This window comes from Mandrillus leucophaeus, unplaced genomic scaffold (assembly GCF_000951045.1).
Source record: "Mandrillus leucophaeus isolate KB7577 unplaced genomic scaffold, Mleu.le_1.0 Scaffold956, whole genome shotgun sequence".
In the NCBI taxonomy this organism is placed as follows: domain Eukaryota; kingdom Metazoa; phylum Chordata; class Mammalia; order Primates; family Cercopithecidae; genus Mandrillus; species Mandrillus leucophaeus.
In genome coordinates, this window is record NW_012110430.1 from 38,601 (window position 1) to 62,297 (window position 23,697).

At 42.2% G+C, this 23,697-nt stretch overlaps 2 protein-coding genes across 3 annotated transcripts in view; one reads left to right on the forward strand and one right to left on the reverse strand.

Moving 5' to 3' along the window:
• CCDC109B (coiled-coil domain containing 109B) overlaps nucleotides 1-6,390 on the forward strand; it is a 30,421-nt gene extending 24,031 nt beyond the window's left edge. The window contains exons 5-8 of the mRNA XM_011970558.1: nucleotides 466-626; nucleotides 2,016-2,219; nucleotides 2,827-2,943; nucleotides 5,253-6,390. Of these exons, the coding sequence (XP_011825948.1) occupies nucleotides 466-626; nucleotides 2,016-2,219; nucleotides 2,827-2,943; nucleotides 5,253-5,330 (560 nt within the window). The 3' untranslated portion in view covers nucleotides 5,331-6,390. The remainder of the gene's footprint in view (nucleotides 1-465; nucleotides 627-2,015; nucleotides 2,220-2,826; nucleotides 2,944-5,252) is intronic.
• A 113-nt stretch (nucleotides 6,391-6,503) lies between these two features.
• On the reverse strand, nucleotides 6,504-21,231 carry CASP6 (caspase 6, apoptosis-related cysteine peptidase). Of its 2 annotated transcripts, XM_011970559.1 has the most exons (7): nucleotides 21,127-21,231; nucleotides 16,121-16,163; nucleotides 15,455-15,601; nucleotides 14,560-14,636; nucleotides 12,666-12,841; nucleotides 8,688-8,847; nucleotides 6,504-7,309 (listed from the first exon to the last, which is right to left on the reverse strand). In XM_011970559.1, the coding sequence occupies exons 1-7, from the start codon at nucleotides 21,164-21,166 to the stop codon at nucleotides 7,071-7,073; spliced, it is 882 nt and encodes a 293-aa protein (XP_011825949.1). In that variant the 5' UTR covers nucleotides 21,167-21,231; the 3' UTR covers nucleotides 6,504-7,070. The 2 variants fall into 2 exon arrangements, with proteins under 2 accessions (XP_011825949.1, XP_011825950.1); XM_011970560.1 differs by lacking the exons at nucleotides 14,560-14,636; nucleotides 15,455-15,601; nucleotides 16,121-16,163 and having other exon boundaries at nucleotides 21,127-21,225.
• Between the last annotated feature and the right edge of the window lie 2,466 nt (nucleotides 21,232-23,697).

Here is a 23,697-nt window from a genome sequence, read left to right on the forward strand (position 1 = left end):
AGCCGGGCGAGGTGGCGGGTGCCTGTAGTCCCAGCTACTCGGGAGGCTGAGGCAGGAGAATGGCGTAAACCCGGGAGTCAGAGCTTGCAGTGAGCTGAGATCCGGCCACTGCACTCCAGCCTGGGCGACAGAGCGAGACTCCGTCTCAAAAAATAAATAAATAAATAAATAAATCCTTATGCCAAAGTGACATGTTTTTTGGTGACTTTTTTTTTTTTACCTTGTATATGAACTGCCTTTCAGATCCACACTTTGTTGTTTACTGTGACACTCTTTGTTGAAAAGAACATACTCTTGAACTGCTTTTGAAATGTATATTACACCTTGTTTACATGTTTGTACACCAGCTTCCTTACCCTGTGGATCCTAAAATAATATTTGGAAAGAGAACTGGGGACAGAAAGACTTACACACCCTGCAGGAACAATATGGTGACTGGCTTGTTTCCCTTGTGTCTTTTCTCAGAAAAACCAAGTAATGAGCACACTGCTGAGATGGAACACATGAAATCCTTGGTTCACAGACTATTTACAATCTTGCATTTAGAAGAGTCTCAGAAAAAGAGAGAGCACCATTTACTGGAGAAAATTGACCACCTGAAGGAACAGCTGCAGCCCCTTGAACAGGTTAGGAAGCATCACGGTTGAGTGTATTTGAAAATAATACCTAGTGTTTATTGAGTGCTCCTCATGTGAGCATCTTTCTGAATGCTTTCCATATGCTAATTTTCTCCTTTACTCCTCACAAACAACCTGTAAGTTCAGGACTTCTATCTTCCTCATTTTTTCAGATGAGGAAACTGAGCCACAGAGGTATATCGCTAATACATGTAGAGCCTGGACTTGAGCTCACGTGGCCTGTGTTGAGAGCTGCCATCTTAAACTCTATGCCATGCTTCCTCTCCAGAGATGAGTCGTAATGTCTCTGTAAATAAGTGTCATATGAGCAGGGAAGCACTAGCTGGAGTCCTACCTCCCTTTCCTTTTTAGAGAATAGGCCCAGAGCCCTTACTCCGCCTAACAGAATTGCAGCTGGAAAGTTGGTAATAACTAGCATCTAAAGTTAATCAATGGTGTGGAAACAATAACTTTGATTTGGGGGGATAGTTGGGGAAATGTGTTTGTTTCAAGGGAAAGAATTGCATTCTTTAGACTTATAATCCCATTTGTGATGTTTATTTAAATGGAAAGGTCTATGTGTATCTCTCAATATGAATGGAAAGTTTCTGGAGATGTAAGGAAGTCTTAATAGTAATTACCTCTAAGGGTATTTGGAGGATGTCAGAGAGAGGGACTTGTTTTATTTTTTTGATTGTTTACCATTTTAGTTTTTTCTTTACTTGTAATATATTTACTTGGATTAAAATTTAAAAATCTAAAGTTTTCCTCCCACCCTATCCTCCCAGTTGCTACATTCTCCACACCTATGAATCATTTTAGATTTCCTTTATCTGTGTACAAACAAATACAAATATATTCTTATTCTTTTTCTCAGAAAAGGAAGCACACTATTATGCACTATTCTCATCTTTTTTCAGCGTATTATAGAAATCTCCCCTTATCGGCACAGAGCTTCATTACAGTTGTGTAACATCTTGATGGGCATATGGATTAGTTTTGGACTTCTGCTTTTAAGAATGCATCTGTAATGGGTTTTGTGTATGCAGATATATTTTCAGAATGAATTCTTAGAAGTGGAATTGCTGAGTCAAGTAGGCCTCTAATTTTATTTGGGTCTCAGAGGATGACTTCTGAGTTTTTCATTGTATACTCTTCTATACTATTCATTTTTCCAAGGGCAGTTACTACCTTTATAATTTTAAAAAGATTAATGAGCTGATACGGTAATGAGTATTTACTCATTCATGTGTATGTTTTATAAATTGTTTTTCCATATATCTGACCTCTTCAAAGTAATACAGATGTGCATTTGTTTAAGAGTTCTTTTTCATCTCGCTTTTTGTCCCTTTAGTTGGTGTATTTGTAAACGGAATTAAGTTTTTCATTCCTCCTCAGGTGAAAGCTGGAATAGCAGCTCATTCGGAAGCCAAAACCAGCGGACTCCTGTGGGCTGGATTGGCACTGCTGTCCATTCAGGGTGGGGCACTAGCCTGGCTCACGTGGTGGGTGTACTCCTGGGATATCATGGAACCAGTTACATACTTCATCACATTTGCAAATTCTATGGTCTTTTTTGCATACTTTTTAGTCACTCGACAGGTGAGTAGTTTGTTAGGAAAATGGTAAGTTAGAACATCTTTGCAAAGAATCTCTTATCTAAGCAATGAGCAATAAAGCCTTTTTATTTACTGAATTACTGCCATCTGGGTTTTTATGAGCTGGTAAATGTATTGTTTTTCACAAGACTGGATGAAGACTTACAACACAGAGAAATTATATATAACTTCTATGGAGAAGTAAGTAGTGTAACACACAGATTCCTCCATTGGGATAAACATGTGTTCTCTGTGCCCTCATTTATAAATAAAACTGAATTTGCATTGCAAAACATTCAGTAATATCAGCTTTGTCTCATGGTTTATTCAGTATGCCAAAAATCTCCCTTTTCTTTTTTCTTCCTTCTTCTTTCCCATTATGTGTAATTTCTCCCAGCTTGCCTGTTTTTGAAAGGAGCAGCAGATCTTAAATGAGACTAAATGTTTTATTTGTGTTGGCTTATGCTTACTCTCATGGCCATTGCAAATATTTTACCCATTCATCTGCCTTCTTTTGCTTTGGTGTTGCTGAGTCAAGTATCCTTCTTGCAGAGGCATTATGTTCATTCAGAACATGTTATTTTCTTCTCTCTCTCTTTTTTTTTTTTAAGGATTATACTTACTCAGCTGTTAAAAGTAGGCAGTTTCTTCAGTTCTTCCACAAGAAGTCAAAGCAACAGCATTTTGATGTGGAGCAATACAACAAGTTAAAAGAAGACCTTGCTAAGGTATACTACAAATACATCTTATAGCTGGTTTGTTTGGGAGCCTGAACTTAGTATCAGGGAAATACAATTGGTGGCTCATCCTCACAAATTAAATCTTGGTCCTAGATTTCTGTGTGTTGTAGGATTGTTCATTGAAATGGTTGACATATTTCATATTAATTTCATATCCCACAGTTTTACTCTTCTGTATATGAAGATAGCTTTAAATATGTGTTAAACTTTCTTAAATGACTTGAGATAGTAAAATAAAAACTTTCACTGGAAATCCATTTCTAAGCCAATAATAAAAAACAGAATTTTAGGAAGGTGAACACTGTGATAAGGAATTTAAGGCATTTATAAGTTTCTTTTCCCTAAAGATAGAAGAATCATTATAGTATTCCTCTCTTCATCTTTTTCCCTTCTGAAAGGCACTTACTCAGGTATACACTGCTAGAAAGTGAAGGAACCATGGTACGAACACAAGTTTGATTTCGGAGTCTATATTCTTAAGTACTTTGTCACAATCTGTTTGTTAGCCAGTTATCTCTGGCCTCCCAATTTACTCATTAACTTTGTTCAGATGGTGACTTCTCAGCACATCACCTGATTTTCCATTTTTATCAGTAATTTCATAAGTTTTAGTAAAAATATCCTCCATTGCTCAGTGCATGCTTGTTTAGTAGTTGGTAATCAAACCTTTTATTATCTGTACTTTCTAAATTACTCATCCCTAAAATTTAAAACAGAATCACTCAAATTTTGTAGTTCAAAAATTGAAGAGCGTTTTAATTTCATTTTTATTTTTATTTTTTTTTTGAGACGGAGTCTTGCTGTCGCCCAAACTAGAGTGTAGTGGCGCAATCCAGCTCACTGCAACCTCCACCTCCTGGATTCAAGTGATTCTTGTGCTTCAGCCTCTTGAGTAGCTGTGACTATCGGCGCCTGCCACCATGCCTGGCTACTTTTTTTGTATTTTCAGTAGAGACGGAGTTTTACTATGTTGTCCAGACTGGTCTCAAACTCCTAACCTCAAGTGATCCGCCCACCTCGGCCTCCCAAAGTGTTAGGATTACAGGTGTGAGCCACCATGTCTGGCCAAGCCTTTTAAAAAAATGTATTTTATTTCATATAATCATTCTATAGAAAAATATAATGCTTTTAAAAAAATTTTGTGGATTCCCTTATATTTGAATAATCCTATCTGAGAAGGCTAAGGAATATTCTTTCAGCTAGTTTATAGGACAGTGCCTTTGAGATTTAGAAGGTAAGCCTAGTGTGATCCCAGCGATTTGGGAGGCTGAGGTGGGAGGATCTCTGGAGTCCAGAAATTGGAGACCAGCCTAGTCAACATAGTGAGACCTCATCTCTACAAAATTTGTTTTTAAATTAGCTGGGCGTGGTGGCACATGCTTGTAGTCTTAGCTACTTGGGAAGTTGAGGCAGGAGGATCCCATGAGCCCAAGAGTTCAACACTGCAGTGAACTATGATAACACCACTGCACTCCAGCCTGGGCAGCAGAGTGAGACCCCATCTCTAAAAAAATTTTTTTAAATATTTAACACCTTGTTAATTATCTCTAAGGTAATAAAGTGGAGATAAAAAGATAAAGTGGTAGGTTAAGGGTTTTTTAAAGAATATGAACTGGAAAACCATTATAAAGGGGATAAACTAGTATTATTATTATTATTGTTTGGTTTGGTTGTTTTAAACCTTTTTTTTTTTTAAATTATACTTTAAGTTCTAGGGTACGTGTGCATAATGTGCAGGTTTGTTACATATGTATACTTGTGCCATGTTGGTGTGCTGCACCCATAAACTCGTCAGCACCCATCAACTATTATTTTTTTAAATACATAAGGATGAATTAGTAAACTCATCTTTTAAAAAGATCCACATATAATATTGAAATATTTATATCCCATCACTTTGGGAAGCTAAGGTGGGCAAATCACTTGAGTCCAGGAGTTCAAGACCAGCCAGGGCAACATGGCGAAACTCCATCTTTACAGAGAATACCAAAAAATATTAGGCAGGCATGGTGGTAGGCACCTGTGGTCCCAGCTACTTGGGAGGCTGAGGCAGGAGAATCACTTGCACCAGGAAGGCGGAGGTCACAGTAGGCTGAGATGGTACCACTGCACTCCTGCCTGGGTGACAGAATGAAACCCATCTCAAGAAAAAAAGAAATATTTTAGCCATTTGTCACTAATAGTTTAAACGTTTTATTGCTGTAAGGAGACGTTGTTTATAGAATTCCTTTCAAGCAGCAACATTGGTATGTTTCTCATTCTTTCTGATCACATGCTATTTCTTTTTCCCATGACAGGCTAAAGAATCCCTGAAACAGGTGCGCCATTCTCTCTATTTGCAAATGCAAGTAGAAGAACTCAATGAAAAGAATTAATCTTACATTTTTAAATGTCATCGGATTTTCCATTTTGTATTGATTTTGCAACTTAGGACGTTTTTGAGTCCCATGGTTCATTTCAATTTGATTGTTCAATCTTTTTTTTGTTATTAAATTCTTGTAAAACAGAAGTATTGTTTGAAGTTCTCAACTAAGATTTTTACTTTTTGGATTTTTAAGACTTGCTAATGTTAGAAAGGGCTTTTATGCATCTATCAAAGCAACAGTGGCTGCTGTTAGCTAAAAATCCTTGTCAGCTTGTCCCATGTTTATTCTCTATGTGAAGGTGAAAGGGTATGTGCTTGGCATTCACTTTCATTCTTAGACTTAATTTGGAATCATCTTTTTAAAAAAAAATTAGAGACTAGGTCTCACCAAATCAAACTCCTGGGCTCAAGCAACCCTCCTGCCTCAACCTCCCACGGAATCATCTTGTCATTAACTTCTTTTTTTAATATGCAATAGTTGGGAGTAAGATCTTTTTATCATTTATCAAAAAGGCATAAATGTTCCACCAACCATAAAGTATAGCTGGTACCAACTTCACCTGAAACAGTGCATATAAACGATTGCTTTTGAACCTGCAAATCACAAGTTTCAGGTATTGAAGCCGAAACAGTTAACCTTCAGCCTCTGGCAGATTATTAACAAAACAGTATTACCCAGATTCTACATCATATTAATATGAATTGAACCTTGAAAGTAACACCTGTTATTCTATTAATGTGATCATGTGTGAATGGGTCTGATGACTGTTGGACTGTTTGTAGGAACTTAACATGGAAGATGCTGACAGAATCCGATTTTGCAGGTGTTCAGCCTGTAGTGGCTAAGAATTATCGTGTTTTCTATTTCATCCTCAGAATGCCATGTAACAATTCTGGAATGCTGATTTTTTTAAAAGTAGGAATTAAAGTCATACACAAAATGTGGTAATTCATATGTAGATGAAATATTAAACATTTATATGACCGAGTAAAAAATATCTATCAGTTACACAAATGAACAAGAATGCGAGTTAGAAAAATGTAGTAAAATATGAATTTCAAATATTTTATTAAGGGATAATTATTTAATTCCTGGATTTCAAAAACCTTTAAAAACATCAAACAATAAACTTTTATTAAAAAAGTAACAAAATACAAGTAAGTTAAATCAGCTAGATTTTTATGTAACCCTGCAGTTTATTAATGCTTGTAAATTTTTATTTACCTAATTTCCTGAGGATTTTGTTTCTGCATATCAAACCCTTTCACCATGGCCAACATGAATTTTTTTTTTTTTTTTAAAGGCAGTTCTCTGCTGGGCATTAAACTTTAAAACATTTGAATCATTGGACCATAATGCTTCAGCCTAACGATATTTATATAAAAAGAAGAGAAAGACATTGTCTTTTTTTTGAGACGGAGTTTCACTCTTATTGCCCAGGCTGGAGCGCAATGGTGCAATCTCGGCTCACCACAACCTCCCCCTCCTGGGTTCAAGTGATTCTCCTGCCTCAGCCTCCCAAGTAGCTGGGATTACAGGCATGCGCCACCATGCCTAGCTAAATTTTTTTTTTGTATTTTTAGTAGAGACGGGGTTTCTCCATGTTGGTCAGGCTGGTCTCGAACTCCTGACCTCCGGTGATCCGCCCGCCTCAGACTCCCAAAGTGCTGGGATTACAGGTGTGCGCTACCACGCCTGGCCGAGAAAGACATTTTCAATAGATTAAATTGTAAAATAAGATAGCCCCTGTTAATTAGATTTTGGAAAGAAATGCAGCTTTTTAGTTAGCATTGAGGCAAAGCAGGGAACCTGCTTCTTTCCAATCGCACTTGGGTCTTTGCAAAAGTCCACTCGGCGCTGAGAAACTTTCCTGTTCACCAGTGTGAGGAGTTCTGTGAACTCTAAGGAGGAGCCATATTTTCCCAACATCTCACACAAATCCTGAATGTACCATGAGCCGTTCACAGTTTCCCGGTGAGAATAATATCCTAAAAAAGTGAGAAGGAAAATGTTGCTGCAGTTTTCTGGCTTTCAATTACTGTGTGTATTCTTTATAGTTACAGAAGTGTAAGTTCTTAAAAATGCTTAGAAGAGTCTTAAGATGTGTCCATGATATATATGGCTTAAACTTTTTTTGACTCTTCTCAAATGGGAAAAGAGATTAATTCTGTATAGTTTTATATACATGGAGTTAATTTCCTCCATTTCCTAAAAAATTCCCAAGATAGACAATGACTGAGACATGAGATTACTAAAAAGAAGTCAAACAAAATTATTTACTACGAAAGCAAAGAACCATTATCAAAATATTTTTCAGCTGGGCATGGTGGCTCATGCCTGTAATCCCAGCACTTTGGGAGGCTGAAGCAGGCAGATCATTTGAGGTCAGGAGTTCGAGACCAGCCTGGCCAACATGGTGAAACCCCATCTCTACTAAAACTACAAAAATTAGCTGGGTGTGGTGGCAGGCACCTGTATTCCCAGCTACTCGGGAGGCTGAGGCAGGAGAATCACTTGAACCCAGGAGGCAGAGGTTGCAGTGAGCCAACATTGCACCACTGCACTCCAGCCTGGGCAACAGAGTGAAACTCTCCCAAAGAAAAAAAGACAAACACACTCAAACATATATATGTAATATATATACACGTATATATTATATATAATATATATGTAATAAATACATATATACACATATCATATACACATATAATACATATACACATATATATGTAATACATATTATATACATATATATATATATATAAAAAATGCTGAGTGCAATGGCTCATACGTGTAATCCCAGCACTTTAGGAGGCCAAGGCTGGAGGATCACTTGAGCCCAGGAGTTTGAGACCAGCCTGGGCAACACAGAAAGACCCAGTCTCTACAGAAAAGTTAAAAAGTTAGCCAAGCATGGTGGTGCATGCCTATAGTCCCAGCTACACGGGGGCTGAGGCTCAGTTTCTCAAAATTGAGGCTGCAGTGAGCCATGATCATGCTACTGCACTCCAGCCTCAGTGACAGAGTAAGACCTTGTCTCCAAAAAAAAAAAAAAAAATTAAAGCTTTCCAGGACAACTACCACAATGGCACTACCACCCTCAGTAAATGATGGTAGGCTAATGTTAATATAATTAGACTTGCTGTTTTACTCAATATAACTCTCAGGAATGATTTTTCTGTAAGGTATTTTACACTTTCATTTATCACTCTGTGCCATGTGGTCAAAGAAAATTATAAGTCTGAGAGCTTCAGGATGGAATCACTCTGTCCCAACAGAAAGACCTGACCCAAACCAATCAAAGGTGAAACTTACAGGACCTTAGCCAAGAGAGGTAATTATATGTTTGTTTTAAACACCACACACCTTCTGCAACGGAGTAACACATAAGGAAGTCAGCTCCAGCAGGCAGCGTGTAAATGGAGGCTGCATCTACCTCAGTTATGTTGGTGTCCAGCTTGTCTGTCTGATTATCTACTGCATCCAAAGGAATGACTGGCACATCGTGCTGGTCTCCCCGACATGCCTACAAGACAAGGAGGAAAAACCCACCTCTTTGCCTACTGTTTTCTTCCCAGTGCTTAATGTGTGCAGTGAATGTGTAAGCCGGTACACCTTCATTACAACAGAAACCACATTCTGAGCAGTTCAGAAGCAATACATTCAGGTTTAGAGGGGACAAAAGCCAACAAAGCTGTTTCCTACTTACGTTTTCTTTTAGTTAATTATTTTTTTGAGACGGAGTCTCGCTCTGTCACCCAGGCTGGATGGAGTGCAGTGGCGCGATCTCAGCTGACTGCAAGCTCCGCCTCCCGGGTTCACACCATTCTCCTCCCGAGTAGCTGGGACTACAGGCGCCCGCTACCACGCCCAACTAATTTTTTGTATTTTTAGTAGAGACAGGGTTTCATCGTATTAGCCAGGATGGTCTTGATCTCCTGACCTCGTGATCCGCCCGCCTTGGCCTCCCAAAGTGCTGGGAATACAGGCGTGAGCCACTGCACCCGGCCTTTTAACGTGTTAAGAAAAAACTGGCATCCCCAAGTATACATAAAATTATGTTGGTAGAAGGGTATACTGTAGAGGAAAAAGCTTTTGGTTTTAAAATTTTTATGGATTAACCACACCCAGGGCACACTGTGTTACCTTCGCTTTTGAAAGCTATAGTATTGACCTAAGTGTTTCTATTTAGGCAGGCAGTGTATGTCCAGATTGACTTTCGCTTGCCTGGCTGCTGCTATAAATTATTAGGAGTTAAAAGGACATCCAGCCTGACCTGACAAGATACCTGTTAATGCACCTTCTTCCTTGTGTGCCCATTAAAAAGTGAGGTCTCAAATTTTTACCCACTAATTCTGACTCACTCAGAATTTACATTAAATTTAGACTCACTCAAAATTAACATTAAATTCTGACTCACTCAGAGAAGAGGCTAACACTCACTCTTACGAGAAGAGGCTAACATTAAACTCTTCTCGTAAGTGACTTTTACAGGCTGAATTGTGTTCCCACCAAATTCATATGTTGAAGTTCTAGCCCCAATACCTCAACTATGACTGTATTTGAAGACAGGGCCTTTAGAGGTGATAAAGAAAAATGAGGTCATACGGGTGAACCCAAATCCAACATGACCAGTGTCGTCTTAAGAAGAAATTGGGACACAGACATGCATAGAAGAAAGACCATATGAAGGCACGGGGACAAGACAGCCACCTACAAGCCAAGAAGGGAAGCCTCAGAAGAAACCAACCCTCCCCACATCTCCATCTCAGACTTCCAGCTCCGGGACTGTGACGATAAATTCCCGCTGTTGAAACCATACAGACTGTGGTGCTTTGTTATGGCCACCCTATACATGAATACAGTCAGCTAATAAGATTCTGTTATAGCATTATAAATGCATCAATCAGTTCTGAAATGGTTAAAGAATTATGAGCATCAAAAGTCCTGAATGATTTAAAATCATAAATAGAAAATCCCTACTATCCCATTTGTATAGGCAGATTTTAATCTTGGTATCAGCAGGCTTATTTTCAGGCCTTGTTTTCTACTGTCCTTCTTAAATAAAACAGAACACCTTTAACCTGATGGCATCACCTGCCCAGTCAACTGCAATAAGAGTAAAGAGCGAGCCTCTACTGAGGGCGTGCCGTATGCCAGGCACCGTTCTAAGTGGTTTTCATTCATTAGGTAATTTTGCCCGCACAACCATCCCATGAGGGAGGTGCTCTTTTTACCAAGAATCTAAGGCATACAGAGAAAGTAACTTGGCAAATTATTTCCTTCATTTGTGGCTTTCTTCCTGTAGTAGTTCGTTAGTTATTTCCACTTCTCTTGTGTTCGACAGTGTTGACAACTCCCTTTTTCATGAAACAATCATGTCATCATGTGTTTCTTATTTTTCTTGTGGTGTCCATCCTCCTCAGTATCTTCCCTCTTCAGCCCATTCCTCATGGGTGCCCCCCAGTTTTGTTTTATGCTCCTTTTTCAGGTGGTATTCAACATAAGTAAACTCATCTAATCCCATGGCTTCCATGACCACCTCCTGATTTCTTTCTCCAGCCGAGGCCACCTGTCTTAGGTTCTACACCTGTATCACCAATTCCATGTCCCACAGACATTCCAATGCAGTTGTCCAAACCAGAAACGAGGCAGTCATCCTTCACTTCTTACAGCCACTTCCTCACCCCAAAACAAGGTTTTATGGTAGGATGTGAAATGCAGTTTCATGTCTGATACAGTCTGGATTTTTGTCCCCTCCAAATCTCATGTTAAAATGTGGTTCCCAGTGTGGGAGGTGGGGCCTGGTAGAAGGTGACTGGCTCATCGGGGAGGATCTCATGAATGTTTAGCATCTTCCCCTTGGTGATAAGTGAGCTCTCACTCAGTTCACATGAAATCTGGTTATGTAAGAGAGTCTGACACCTCCCCCTTAGCACTCTCTTGCTCCCACTCCCACCAAGTCATATGCTGGCTCTCCGTCACCTTTCACCATAATTGTAAGCTTCCTAAGGCTTCATCAGAAGCAGATGCCAGCACCATGCTTCCTGTACCGCCTGCAGAACTGTGGGCCAATCAAATCTCTTTTCCTTATAAATTACCCAGTCTCAGGTATTTCTTTATAGCAATGCAAGAATAGACGTTATAACATTATGTCCTCCATGCCATTCATGGAAATACAGAATTGTGGCACTGGCATGTCAGGTTTCTCTTTTGTAGTTCAGAGTCTTTGGCCGGGTGCAGTGGCTCATGCCTGTAATCCCAACACTTTGGGAGGCCAAGGTGGGCAGATCACCTGAGGTCAGGAGTTCAAGACCAACCTGGCCAACATGGTGAAACTCCGTCTCTATGAAAATACAAAACTTAGCCAGGCATGATGGCAGGTGCTTGTAATCCCAGCTACTCAGGAGGCTGAAGCGGGAGAATCATTTGAACCCCGGGGGCGGAGGTTGCAGTGAGCTGATACTGCACCATTGCACTCCAGCTTGGGGGACACAGCGAGACTCCATCTCAAAAAAAAAAAATCCTTAATGATGTGCCAAGTAATATTATTCATGCAAAAAAAAAAAAATTTTTTTTTTGAGACAGAGTCTCACTCTGACACCCAGGCTGGAGTGCGGTGGTGTGTTCTCGACTCACTGCAGCCTCTGCCTCCCAGGTTCAAGCAATTCTTGTGCCTAATGGCTGGCATTACAGGCACCTGCCACCATGCCCAGCTAATTTTTATATTTTTAGTAGAGACAGGGTTTCACCATGTTTGCCAGGCTGGTCTTGAACTGCTGACCTCAGGTGATCTGCCTGCCTCGGCCTCCCAAAGTGCTGAGATTACAGGCAGGAGCTATCACACCTGTAAAAAATACTTTTATCCCTAAAACCAATTTGGCAGCGGGGAAACAATTTTGGTTTAAGGGGCAATGTGAAAGGGATGAGACAGGATAGGACTAGAAGGCTTTATTTTTCCATTCTTTCCACTAGTTTATATGCTCTCCACCTCCCAAAGAAGCAAACTTAGTCTGATAAGGTTGCCTTGCACGGCACTCTTTAGTCAGCAGGTACCTTTTCCAATGGCTCTCCTTGATACCATGCTGGGCCAGCGAGTAGCACATTGGTTACTTTGTGAGTCACTTCAAGTGTCAATCCAAATGCTGTTACTTTGTAATACAGACAATGAGAGTGTCAAAGAATTATTACTAATGGCTCAAAGTGCAACTCTGATTGGCCAGAATTCAAAAAGGGCCTGTCCAATTACTGGAGAAAGTTACTTTCAAAATTGGCTTTTAGACCTTTATCACATGTTCCAAATGACAGACTTTATAATTAAGATGACAACGTAATCAGTCTTACCTGAATGATAAATATCTTGGGTTTTCCAACCAGGCTCTGACACTTGTCTCCTTTGAACAAGCCAGTTAATGTCTGAATTTCGATTTTAGCATCATATGCATAAATGTGATTGCCTTCGCCATGGCTCAGGAAGACACACACAAAGCAATCAGCATCTGCGTGGCTAGAGGTTGACACTATAAAGGACCCAAAAGAGAATATAGAAATGAAAACACGATGCTTGTTATCTACACATAAAAATTCAGTTTATTAATACTAGAATAAAGTTACGTCCATATGACTGGGAAGAGGAAAATTTGTGGTTTTGTCTTTTTTGTTTTTTTGAGACAAGAGTTTCACTCTTGGTGCCCAGGTTGGAGTGCAGTGGCACGATCTTGGCTCACGGCAACCTCCACCTCCCTGGTTCAAGCGATTCTCCTGCCTCAGCCTCCCAAGTAGCTGGGATTACAGATTCGAAACCATACCCAGCTAATTTTTGTATTTTTAGTAGAGACAGGGTTTTGCCATGTAGCCAGGCTGGTCTCGAACTCCTGACCTCAAGTGATCCACCCACCTTGGCCTCCCAAAGTGCTGAGATTACAGGCATGAGCCACCACGCCTGGCCTATTCTTTAATAAGTGTAAAATATCTGTAATGAAACAACTTATTTTAGTCTTTAATCAAACAGAATATACCATACTGTATCTTATGTTTTAAAAAATCCAAATTTATTCAAGTTCAGAGTAACAGAGTTTGACCAAATTTCATTAGCCTTTCTAAAACACAGAATGATGTGGAAAACATAAAGGGATTATGATAGGGAATGTCATTTAAGATCCAAGTTACTTTGGCAATAAACTAAAAATTTCCTTGAATCAGCAGAGACCTTAGAGCAAAAGACCCAGGAACTGCTGCTCAACAACTCCCCACACGTTGCTGCACTTTCACCATAGGAATACAGCACTTAGGGCCAGGCGCGGTGGCTCACGCTTGGAATCCCAGCACTTTGGGAGGCCGAGGCAGGTGGATCACTTGAAGCTGGGAGTTCAAGACTAGCCTGGCCAACACGGTGAAACCCTGTCTCTACTAAAAACACAAAATTAGCCGGGCTTGAGGGTGAGCTACTTGGTAAGCTGAGGCAGGAGAATCGCTTGAACCCAGGAGGTGGAGGTTGCAGTGAGCTGAGATCATGCCACTGCACTCCAGTCTGGGGGACACAGCGAGATTCCATCTCAAAAAAAAAAAAAAAAGATTATAGCACTTAGAGCTTCCAAAAGAGTACTCAAGGCCGGGTGCGGTGACGTGAGACTGATGTCTTCCAAAGCTTCTGAGCAAAGTAGAAAAGCTGGTAAGCAGCCAAAGTTAAAATGATGTGCAGTTTAAAGAAGCGCTCTGAAGAAAGTTTAAAGTAATTATGCAAATATAATGGTTGGCAAATGATTTGAATACCCGTGGTATGCAGTGATGATTATAATACAGGTTGTAATCAGAATACGTACCCCATATTGATGGGAGAATTAAAGGAGGTAATGTATGTAAACCAACACTATTTGGAAACCAGTGAGAAAATCGGTCATGAAAGGAGTCAATAAGAAAAAGCCTATTGACTGCCCAGCACCTGTAGTAGTTGCATTTTAGGCTTTTACCGCCAATTGAAGGGGTCATTTCATTCATTTCTACAATAGACTGTAACGAGTGGTATGCTAAATATAAACTTTAGAGGCATAATTCTTTGCAAGGGTCTCTAAATGTGCTGGGTAACGGAAACACAGAAGCATACCCAAAACCTGTAACCTGTGCTAAATTAATACTTTTTTTGTCACATAAGTAATTGCTTGTACCTGTCTTTACAGATAGGATAAAGGACTCAATCTAATTAGAGGAAGATGAACTATATAATAGCAAAACTACCTACCCTCATGAATTTTGAGCAGTAGTTCTTCTGCTTTAAGATCGTTAAAGCATTTCACTTCAAATCCTAGATCTGAAAACCTAGTGATATATTAAATGAAATGTTAGCCTATACACTTTTCAAAGTTGTCAAATATCCTTACTTTGGAAGAATCTATACACATTTTAATGACACAAATTTTCTTTCTTTAGGAGAAAAGAAATGAAATATAACAATGGTGGTTTTCCCTTCATTCACCATGGTAGGAAAGGATTTAATCATGACAGCCGATTCAGTTTAGAGTGTTGTTGTCTACTATGCAAATGTTAGTACAAATGCAAAGCCTGTCAACATTTAACAGAACAGAGTAAGGAAGGTAACTCAGGCAAGTTCTTAAGGGAGGCTGCATCAAAGCGAGGCCCATCTTTAAACACTCTTGATCTGCTATTACCTCATTAGTGTTGACAAGTTACGATAAGTAACTTTTTTTCCCTACTTCTATGAGTCTGGAATTTTTTTAATTTTTAATTTTTTTTTAACTTTTCTTTTGGAAGCCTGGAAAAAAAATTATTTTATTTTTTAATTTTAGAGACAAGGTCTCCCTCTGTAGCCCAGCCTGGAGTGCAGTGGCACGATCACAGCTCAGTGCAACCTTGAACTCCTAGGCTCAAGCAGTCCTGCCCCTTCAGCCTCCAGAGTAGCTGGACTACTGCCACCATGCCCAGCTAATTGATTTTTATTTTTTGTAGAGACAGGGTCTCACTCTGTTGCCCAGACTTGTCTCAAATGCCTTGCCTCAAGTGACCCTCCCACTTTGGCTTCCCAAAGTGCTGGGATTACCAGCATGAACCACCACACCTGGCCAAACGTAATTTTATCACTTAACTGCCTCATCTTGATATGTAGATAAAACTACTACCTGCGGGTAAGATTGTCTCTGTCTGTGCAGGTGCCCCGCCTTTCTGGCAGTGTTAAGTACCAAAAGAACCTCTCATGATTGAAGATTAAAGCAATTCCTCTCCTCCTGTGGTCCATTTTGTACTTTTCTGCCGGATCAAACATTTCTCTGTTAATGAAAAGTTCAAAAACAATCACTTCAAGTCATATTAAATAATGAGCCCCTCCAAGTTCTAGGTCAACATGTAGATAGAGAGCTGAGCTTCCTCCTTGCCAGGCTGATGTTCCACTGGTGTGCTCCAGGAAAGGCCATGCTAATAAGGAAAGTCCTGAAATATCTCTCTGGCAATTGGTAAACAGCAGCCATATGCCATCCTGACATCCCTAACCCTCTGCCTTGATGTCTTTCCCCGGGCCCCCAGGATCCAGCAACCAAGAATAACCACGAGGCTTAGAACCAAGCTCTAGCTCTAGGCTCATGCCATGCCGGTATGTATTCTGACTCCAGGTCCCTCAACAACCAGGGGCAGCACCACCTGCCTGTCTACAAATCAGCTCCCCAAAGGCTAAAACTTGGCCTGCTCAGTTCTTCTTTCCAGCTCCCAGGACCCATTCTTGCTTTGATTTCTGTAGGCTGATCATGACCATCAAAGGAAGAGACCTTTATTAGAAAAGAGCATGGCTTTACCTTTTATAGAAGGCATCTGTTTCTGTCATGTTTTCTTCCCCACCTATTAAAAAAAAGTTGATTTTTGTTCATTATTTTTTACTTAAGGCAGTAAAATATAGTAGGAACTCCCATTCCCCTTCCAACTCCCAAACTCTAAGACCCTTCTGTTTCGGTTAGTTTAAAAGCCAAAGTATATGAAGAGAAGGAAATGAAGGAAAACTGCTTACTAATAAACTATAAATTAACAGCTCTATGCTTTCTCACCCCCAACTCGACCTGCAAAATAACAATCTTATAAACGGAAATGGAGAAAATATTACACAAATGCATTCACTGCAAAATATGCCTAGAGTAACATAGTTCTGTGATTATGGAGTTGAAATATGAAGTTGCTTTGTTATGCAGAAAATGTTTTTGCACATATTTTCTGAAACAAAGAATTGAGTCCTACAGGAGAACTGAAATACAGTGTGTGGTTAATGCTGGCTTAGCAGTAGTGTAGGCCTGGAAGAGGTAGAAGTTTGGGTGGAGGAAGGGAAGGGCAAGGGCAAAGACTTGGACCTTGGAGCTCCTGCATGACACATCCGCATTTCCAACTCTATAAGGGAGCTCTCTGCTCTCCAATCTCAACTGGACTCCCTACTCCCTGGACAGCCAGCCTTCCACTGAATTCCCATCTACTCTCCAGAGCAGTGCTATGTCATGGAACTGTCTGTGATGGTGGAATTGTTCCATATTTGCACTGTCTCATAAGGTAGCCACTGGCCACATGTGTCTACTGAGCATTGAAATGTAGCTAGTGCAACTGAGGAACTCAATTTATTTTCAATTTAAATTAATTGGCCAGTGGCTTCTACACCGGACAGTGCAAAAAGTGTGGCATCTTCTACAATAAAGTCCCCATCCACTCATGCATGTGTTTTTACCTGATAGCTCAACAGCTTAGAGGGGAGACAGTAATGAATAAACCGAAATATTAGCAGTATAGCAAGATGCACCCTTCAGTTGAGGAGGAATGGCCGTAAAGCATGGCCTCTTACCCATCATCTCCTAGCCAAAAGGGTTGTGTTTCCCTGTCCTTAAGAGATCTCCCCATTACTAGCCCCCATCACCTGATTGTTCTAACCTCACTTCTCCTAAAAAAAAATACAAGCTGGGGAATTCAGTTCAAGTCCCCTTTAGCCTATTCCTCCGGGAACTGCCCCAAGCAATCTGACCCAACTAAGACCCCACTAAGGCATCCCTCTGTCCATAAGCCCTAAGTCAGTTTTGCTCAACCTTGGACATCAGAATTCCTGGTGTGGATGTTGAAATGCAGATTCCTGGATCCTAACTGAGACAGAATCAGAATCTTAGAGGAAGGAGGTGACAGCTTCATTTTTCACAAAGTGGTTTTTACACTAAGGTGTGAGAGCTAAAAGCAACTTCTCCAACTGGTCCTCCCCGCTGCATGGCAGATGAGAAAGCTGTTTAGTCCGACCTTTGCCCTAGGTGAGCACAGCAACCAGGTACTTCCTACTCCACACACTGCTCTATGAAGACAGCACAGGAATTTCACTCTTCCCATTTTCAAAAGCTGTCGGGATCTACTGCCTTTTGATAACCTCACCTGCTTATCTTTTAACCAATTAGACTACAAAGAAACAGTAACTTCAAGAAAATTAAACCCATATGTCACAACCATCTGCCTCACCCGCCAAAATTCTGCACAACTTGGAAAGCGCTCAGTGTCTCAGCGTCTGCCCCGGTGGTAGCAGGCCAGCGGCTCACCTCCTGCGGCTTCTGCTCCATACCGACTGCTGAGCCGGAGGCTGCTCACAGCCTAACTCGCAGAAGCTGTGCCAAATGGCTGCTCAGCAAACTCACTCATATCCCTCAGGGTGAAAACACTGGAGATGTATTCTTGCTTGGGTCTTTAAAACTCTTGTTTCTCATATTCCCAAAGAAGTAGCTTCCCAGTTGTTAGATGATATATTAGTAACTTAAGATGTGAGTTTGGGTTGTTTCAAACATGCCCTCACATTAGTCAAGACCTACAGGTTTAAGAATGGCTAACTAGTATCAAGTAGCTGCTCAAGAAAATCTATTTAAAACGACGTGTGGGCCGGGCATAGTGGCAAGCCTATAGTCCCAGTTACTTGGGAGGCTGAGGCAGGAGGATCTCTTGAGCCCAAGAGTTCTAGGATATAGTGTGCTATGACTGCCCCTGTGAATAGCCACCATACTGCAGCCTGAGTAACAGAGCTAGACCCCATCTCTTAAAATAATATATTCAGTTTCAAAGTTAACAGATTTGGCAACCTCAGTGAGGGATTTTTTTTTGTTTTGTTTTTTTTAAGTTTTTGTGTTGTTTGTTAATGCTACAGATGTAGGGAAAAACCGAGGCTCTGGACACCCCGATTCTGATGCTGGCTGGCTGTAACTTACCTTCACTCTCACAAAGTGCACCCTGCATCCTGTAGTACCAATTAATGACCAGGTCCAGTGGCCACTCTAGCAAACACCGAATCAGAACAAAATGCTATGGAGACAGATGTCAGGACCTAAGTTCCAATACTTTTCTGGAGTTGATAAACTTTACCCACAGATTGCAAAGAAAATAACACATCATGACCACCTTGAGCTGTGTATCCCAAGCAGACAAGCTTTCCAGAAGGGGGCACTTAAGTATCATTATGCCGCATTTATGTTTATTTTTTATTTCTATATTTTTGAGACGGAGTCTCACTCTGTCACCCAGGCTGGAGTGCAGTGGTGTGATCTTGGCTCACCACAACCTCCGCCTCCTGGGTTCAAGCGATTTTCCTGTCTCAGCCTCCTGAGTAGCCGGGATTACAGGCATGCGCCACCATGCCCAGCTAATTTTTTTTTTTTTTTTTGTATTTTCAGGAGAGACGGGGTTTTGCTATGTTGTCCTGGCTGGTCTCGAACTCCTGGTCTCAAGTGATCCACCTGCCTCAGCCTCCTGGAAGTGCTGGGATGACAGGTGTGAGTCACCGCGCCCGGCCTGCATTAATATTTAAAAACCTGGATGAAGTAAGAAATAGCTTTATTGATATGGAGAAAATAAATTTTAATGAAGGAGCTACCCTCTATAACAGATATAGAAATTCCTTTTCATTTGCAGTCTACTTATCAAAAATGTGCCCTTCCTTAAACCTGATTCTTGACCTCTTTTCACCTTTTTTTTTTTGAGACAGAGCCTCCCTCTGTAGCCCAGGGTGGAGTGCAGTGGCGCAATCTTGGCTCACTGCAACCTCCTCCTCCCGGATTCAAGAGATTCTCCTGCCTCAGCCTCCCCAGCAGCTGGGACTACAGGCGCCCACCACCGTGTCTGGCCCTCTTTTCACTTCTCTTCCTTCCCAGGATAATGTAACTGCCACCTCCTTGTTCCTTAAATCAGTTTAGGTTTTACAAAACTAATCATTCCTTTTTTCACCTCACTCTAATTTGATAATCCCTCCAGATAATCCTGCCAGCTACCATTTGTTGATGGCCTGGCGCCTTAGATACCTTATCTCACAGTTCCACAGCTCAGGAACAGGGACAGAGGGGGCCAGGCGTGCCAAGGTCGGCAAAGTCGAGTTGGGATTGAAAGCCAGGCCCACCTGCAGATTCCAAAGTCTCTGCAGGCCCATCTCCACGCAGCCCCTCCCACCTGAGACCAGCTACCTTTCTAAACTTTGTTCAACTTCCCAAACGACTTGGATCATTCTACTGTCATCGTCTTCATTCACTGCACTCTCTATGAAAATCTACCCATCGGCTCCATCAACAATATGTTTAGTAACCCTATGTAGAGTAACCTCCATCAGGCCTAGAACATGTACGGGGGAGTGCGGTGGAGGAAGAAGAGGAAGGGAGCAGGTGAGTGAAGGAAACCCGGGCTTCCCGCCCCTAGAGATAGCAACTGGATCCTGTGCCTGCAGGACAAGGCTACTCCCTCTACGACCACGTGACTTTTACAACTTGCCTCTGGAGCACCACTTCCTTTGTGCAGCAAAATATAAAAAGTTCTTAAACAAAGGCACTCTAACCAACTGCAGGCGTTTCTTTCTTTCTTTTTTTTTCTTGATTCTCACTCTGTCGCGGAGGTTGGAGTGCAGTGGCGTGATCTCACTGCAACCTCCACCTCCCGGCCTCAAACGATTCTCCTGTCTCAGCCTCCCCAGCAGCAGGCGCCCACGCCTGGCTAATTTTTTGTATTTTTAGTAGAGACGGGGTTTCACCGTGTTAGTTAGGCTGGTCCAGAACTCCCGATCTTTGGTGATCCGCCCGGGCGGACTCAGGGCCTTGGCCCGGGCACCCCGCGGCCAGTTATGATTTATGACTCGGCGGAACAACCCCTCCTTTTTACTTTTCGAAGTGAGCAAACAAAAGATCCAACCCCCAAAAGTCAGCATTTAAAACGGCCAGGCGTGGGGGAACGTCAGGCCCAGGTGGGGCCAGCCTTTTAAGGTTTAAACAGCCGAGGCGCCCCGAAAGTGCTCATTGCCCGGGAGGACAAAGGCCGCCCGGGCTTCAGCTGGAGGCGGCCAGTTCCTGGCGGCGAGCATACCCCGGTAGCTCTCTTCTGCATCCGGGAAACCTGCTGCTGTCTGTCGGCTTGAGCCAAAACCACAATAACTTTTCTCTGCAAAATAATCTATTGCTAAGAGCATACGTTCTGTCACTTATTACTGGTAAAGTTTAGAAACTTCAAGCCTGGCCAGAGTAAAACAAACAAAAAGTTCGAAACGCCTGCAGTTGGCCGGACGCGGTGACTCACGCCTGTAATCCCAACACCTTGGGAGGCCGAGGCGGCGGCCAGGTCCCGGAGTGCTTCTTAGACTGACGCTCGAAGCCGTCCCCGCCAGCCCTGAGTCCTTCAATCCAAGAGTGCAACGTTTCCAGGCCGCCCTGCAAAGCCGAAGGAACCCGCCGCCCCGCTCCGGTCCGCGAGACCAGCCCGCTAATCCGCATTTCCCCTCCAGCAGGAGCAAGACGCAGACCTGCTCGGTGCCCAGTCAGCGCCCCCGGCCTACCTGCGGGGTGCACCCCGCGCAGCCCCGACGCCGAGCTCATTGCGGCCAAGCGCACAGCCAGACGCCCTGGCCTCCGCTTCCTGAAGCCAGAGGCTCCCGGGCCCGCCCTCGGCCCTTCCTCGACGGCCCCGCCCTCTGCCCCCGAGAGTGGGGCCAGTTGGTTCTGGCGCCGCCGTAGCTACAGTGGATCGTGCTGGTCCTTCCCACAGAGTTAAAGCTCCTCCCAGTCGCTCCGGAGCCCGCGGGGGCCAAGAGCGCGGGGGCGGGGAGAGGTACGCGGTCTTCGCCCCCAGGCCGGCTGGGACATGCCAGTTGCCACCCAGGGGATACACACAGACCGCCTAGCCCGAGGCAATTTCACATCACTTGTGTGAGCTCGGCCTCATTTAATCCCAGCTGCCCCAAACATCTACTCTTCCTGACTTTCTAGAGGTACAGGCATAGATTGTTTTATACCACTTAGCAGATACTGCCTGTATTTCAACATTGGCTCGCTTTGTCTCTGTGTCACATTTTGGTAATCTCGCAATATTTAAAATTTTTTCATTGTTATTATGTCTGCTATTGTGATCTGTGATCAGTAATCTTGAATATTACTGCAATTGTTTTGGGGCACCATGAACCGCGCTCATAGAGGAAGGGGAAATTAATCCATAAGCCTTGTATGCGTTTGGACTGCTCCACCGACCTTTCCCTTCTCTCTCCCTCTCCTGGGGCCTCCCTACTCCTGGAAACACAATATTGAAATTAGGCCAACTAATAATCCTACAAAGGCCTCTAAGTGTCCAAATGAAAGGAAGAGTCTGTCACTTTAAATCAAAAGCAAACATGATTAAATTAGTGAGGAAGTAATGTTGGTAGGCAGAAAGCTAGGCTTCTTGCTCCAGTTAGCCAAGTTGTGAGTGCAAAGGAGAAAAGCCAAGTCATGAATGCAAAGGAAAAAATTTTGAAGGAAATTAAAAATGCTACTCCAGTAAACACACAAAAGATAATAAAGCTAAACAGCCTTATTGCTGATATGGAGAAAGTTCTAGTTGGTCTGGATAGAAGATAAAACCAGCCACAACATTCCCTTAAGCCAAAGCCTAATCCAGAGCAAGGTCTTAACTCTTCATTTCTGTGGAGGCTGAGAGAGGTGAGGGAGTTGCAAAACAAAAGCTGGAAGCTAGCAGAGGATGGTTCCTGAGGTTTAAGGAAAGAAGCTATCTTCATGATATAAAAGTGCAAGGTGAAGCAGCAGCTGCTAATGTAGAAGCTGCATCAGGTTATCCAGCTCTAGCTAAAATCATTGATAAAGGCATCTACACTAAACAACGATCTTTTGTTTTTGAGATAAGAGTCTTGCTCTGTCACCAAGGCTGGAGTACAGTGGTGCGATCTCGTGCAACTTCTGCCTCCTGGGTTCAAACGATTCTCCTGCCTTAGCCTTCCAAGTAACTGGGATTATAGGCATGTGCCACTATGTCCATGTTAATTTTGTATTTTTAGTAGATATGGAGTTTCACCATGTTGGCCAGGCTGGTCTTGAACTCCTGACCTCGAGCAATCTGCCCGCCTCGGCCTCCCAAAGTGCTGGGATTACAGGTGTGAGCCACCATGCCCAGTCAGAACAACAGATCTTAAATGTATATGAAACGGCCTTCTAGTGGAAGAAGATTCCATCTAAGACTTTCATAGCTGGAGAGAAGTCAATGCCTGTCTTCAAAGCTTCAAAGAACAGGCTGATGCTCGTTAGGGGCTAATACAACTGAAGACTTTAAAGTCAACATTCCTTTACCGTTCTGAAAATCCTAGCACCCTTAAGAATTATGCTAAATATGATCTATAAATGGACCAACAAAGCCTAGTTAGTGACAGCACATCTATTTACAGCATGGCTTACGGAATATTTAAAGCCCACTCTTGAGCTCTAGTGCTCAGAAAAAAAGGTTCCTTTCAAAATATTACTCCTCATTGACAATACACCTGGTCATCCAAGAGTTCTGATAGAGATGTGCAGAGACTGATGCTGTTATGCTTGCTAACACAACATCCATTCTGAAGCCCATGGATCAAGGAGAAATTTTGACTTTCAAGTCTTATTTACAAAATACATTTCATAAGGCTGTAGTTGTCATCGTGATTCCTCTGATAGTTCTGAGAAAAGTAAATTGAAAATCTTCTGGAAAGGATTCATCATTCCAGATGCCATTAAGAACATGTGTGATTCACGGGAGATCAAAATATCCACTTATGGTATGTAACTAGAAACTAGAGGGGGAAGAAAAAGAAAAACGAAAAATCAAAAATATATGTATCAGCCACAGTGGCTCATGCCTGTAAACCCAGCACTTTGGGAGGCCAAGGTGGGAGGATTGCTTGAGGCCAGGAGTTTTGAGACCAGCCTAGGCAACAAAGCAAGACCCTGTCTCTACAAAATTTTTTTTTTAATTAGCCAAGAGTGGCGGCACATGCCTGTATTCCCAGCAACTCAGGACACTAAGATGGCAGGATTGTTTGAGCCCAAGTTTGAGACTGCAGTGAGCTGATTGTGCCACTGCACTCCAGTCTGGGTGACAGAGTAAGACCCTC

Excerpts from the sequence above, each read along its gene's own strand:
- CASP6 (XM_011970559.1), bottom strand. The coding sequence starts at position 21,166 with ATGAGCTCGGCGTCGGGGCTGCGCGGGGTGCACCCCGCAG. Across the intron at positions 16,164-21,126 it reads GCGCGGGGTGCACCCCGCAG|GTGGGGAAGAAAACATGACA; the intron begins GTAGGCCGGGGG and ends TTTTTTTAATAG. Across the intron at positions 12,842-14,559 it reads ACTGCTCAAAATTCATGAGG|TGTCAACCTCTAGCCACGCA; the intron begins GTAGGTAGTTTT and ends GGTCCTTTATAG.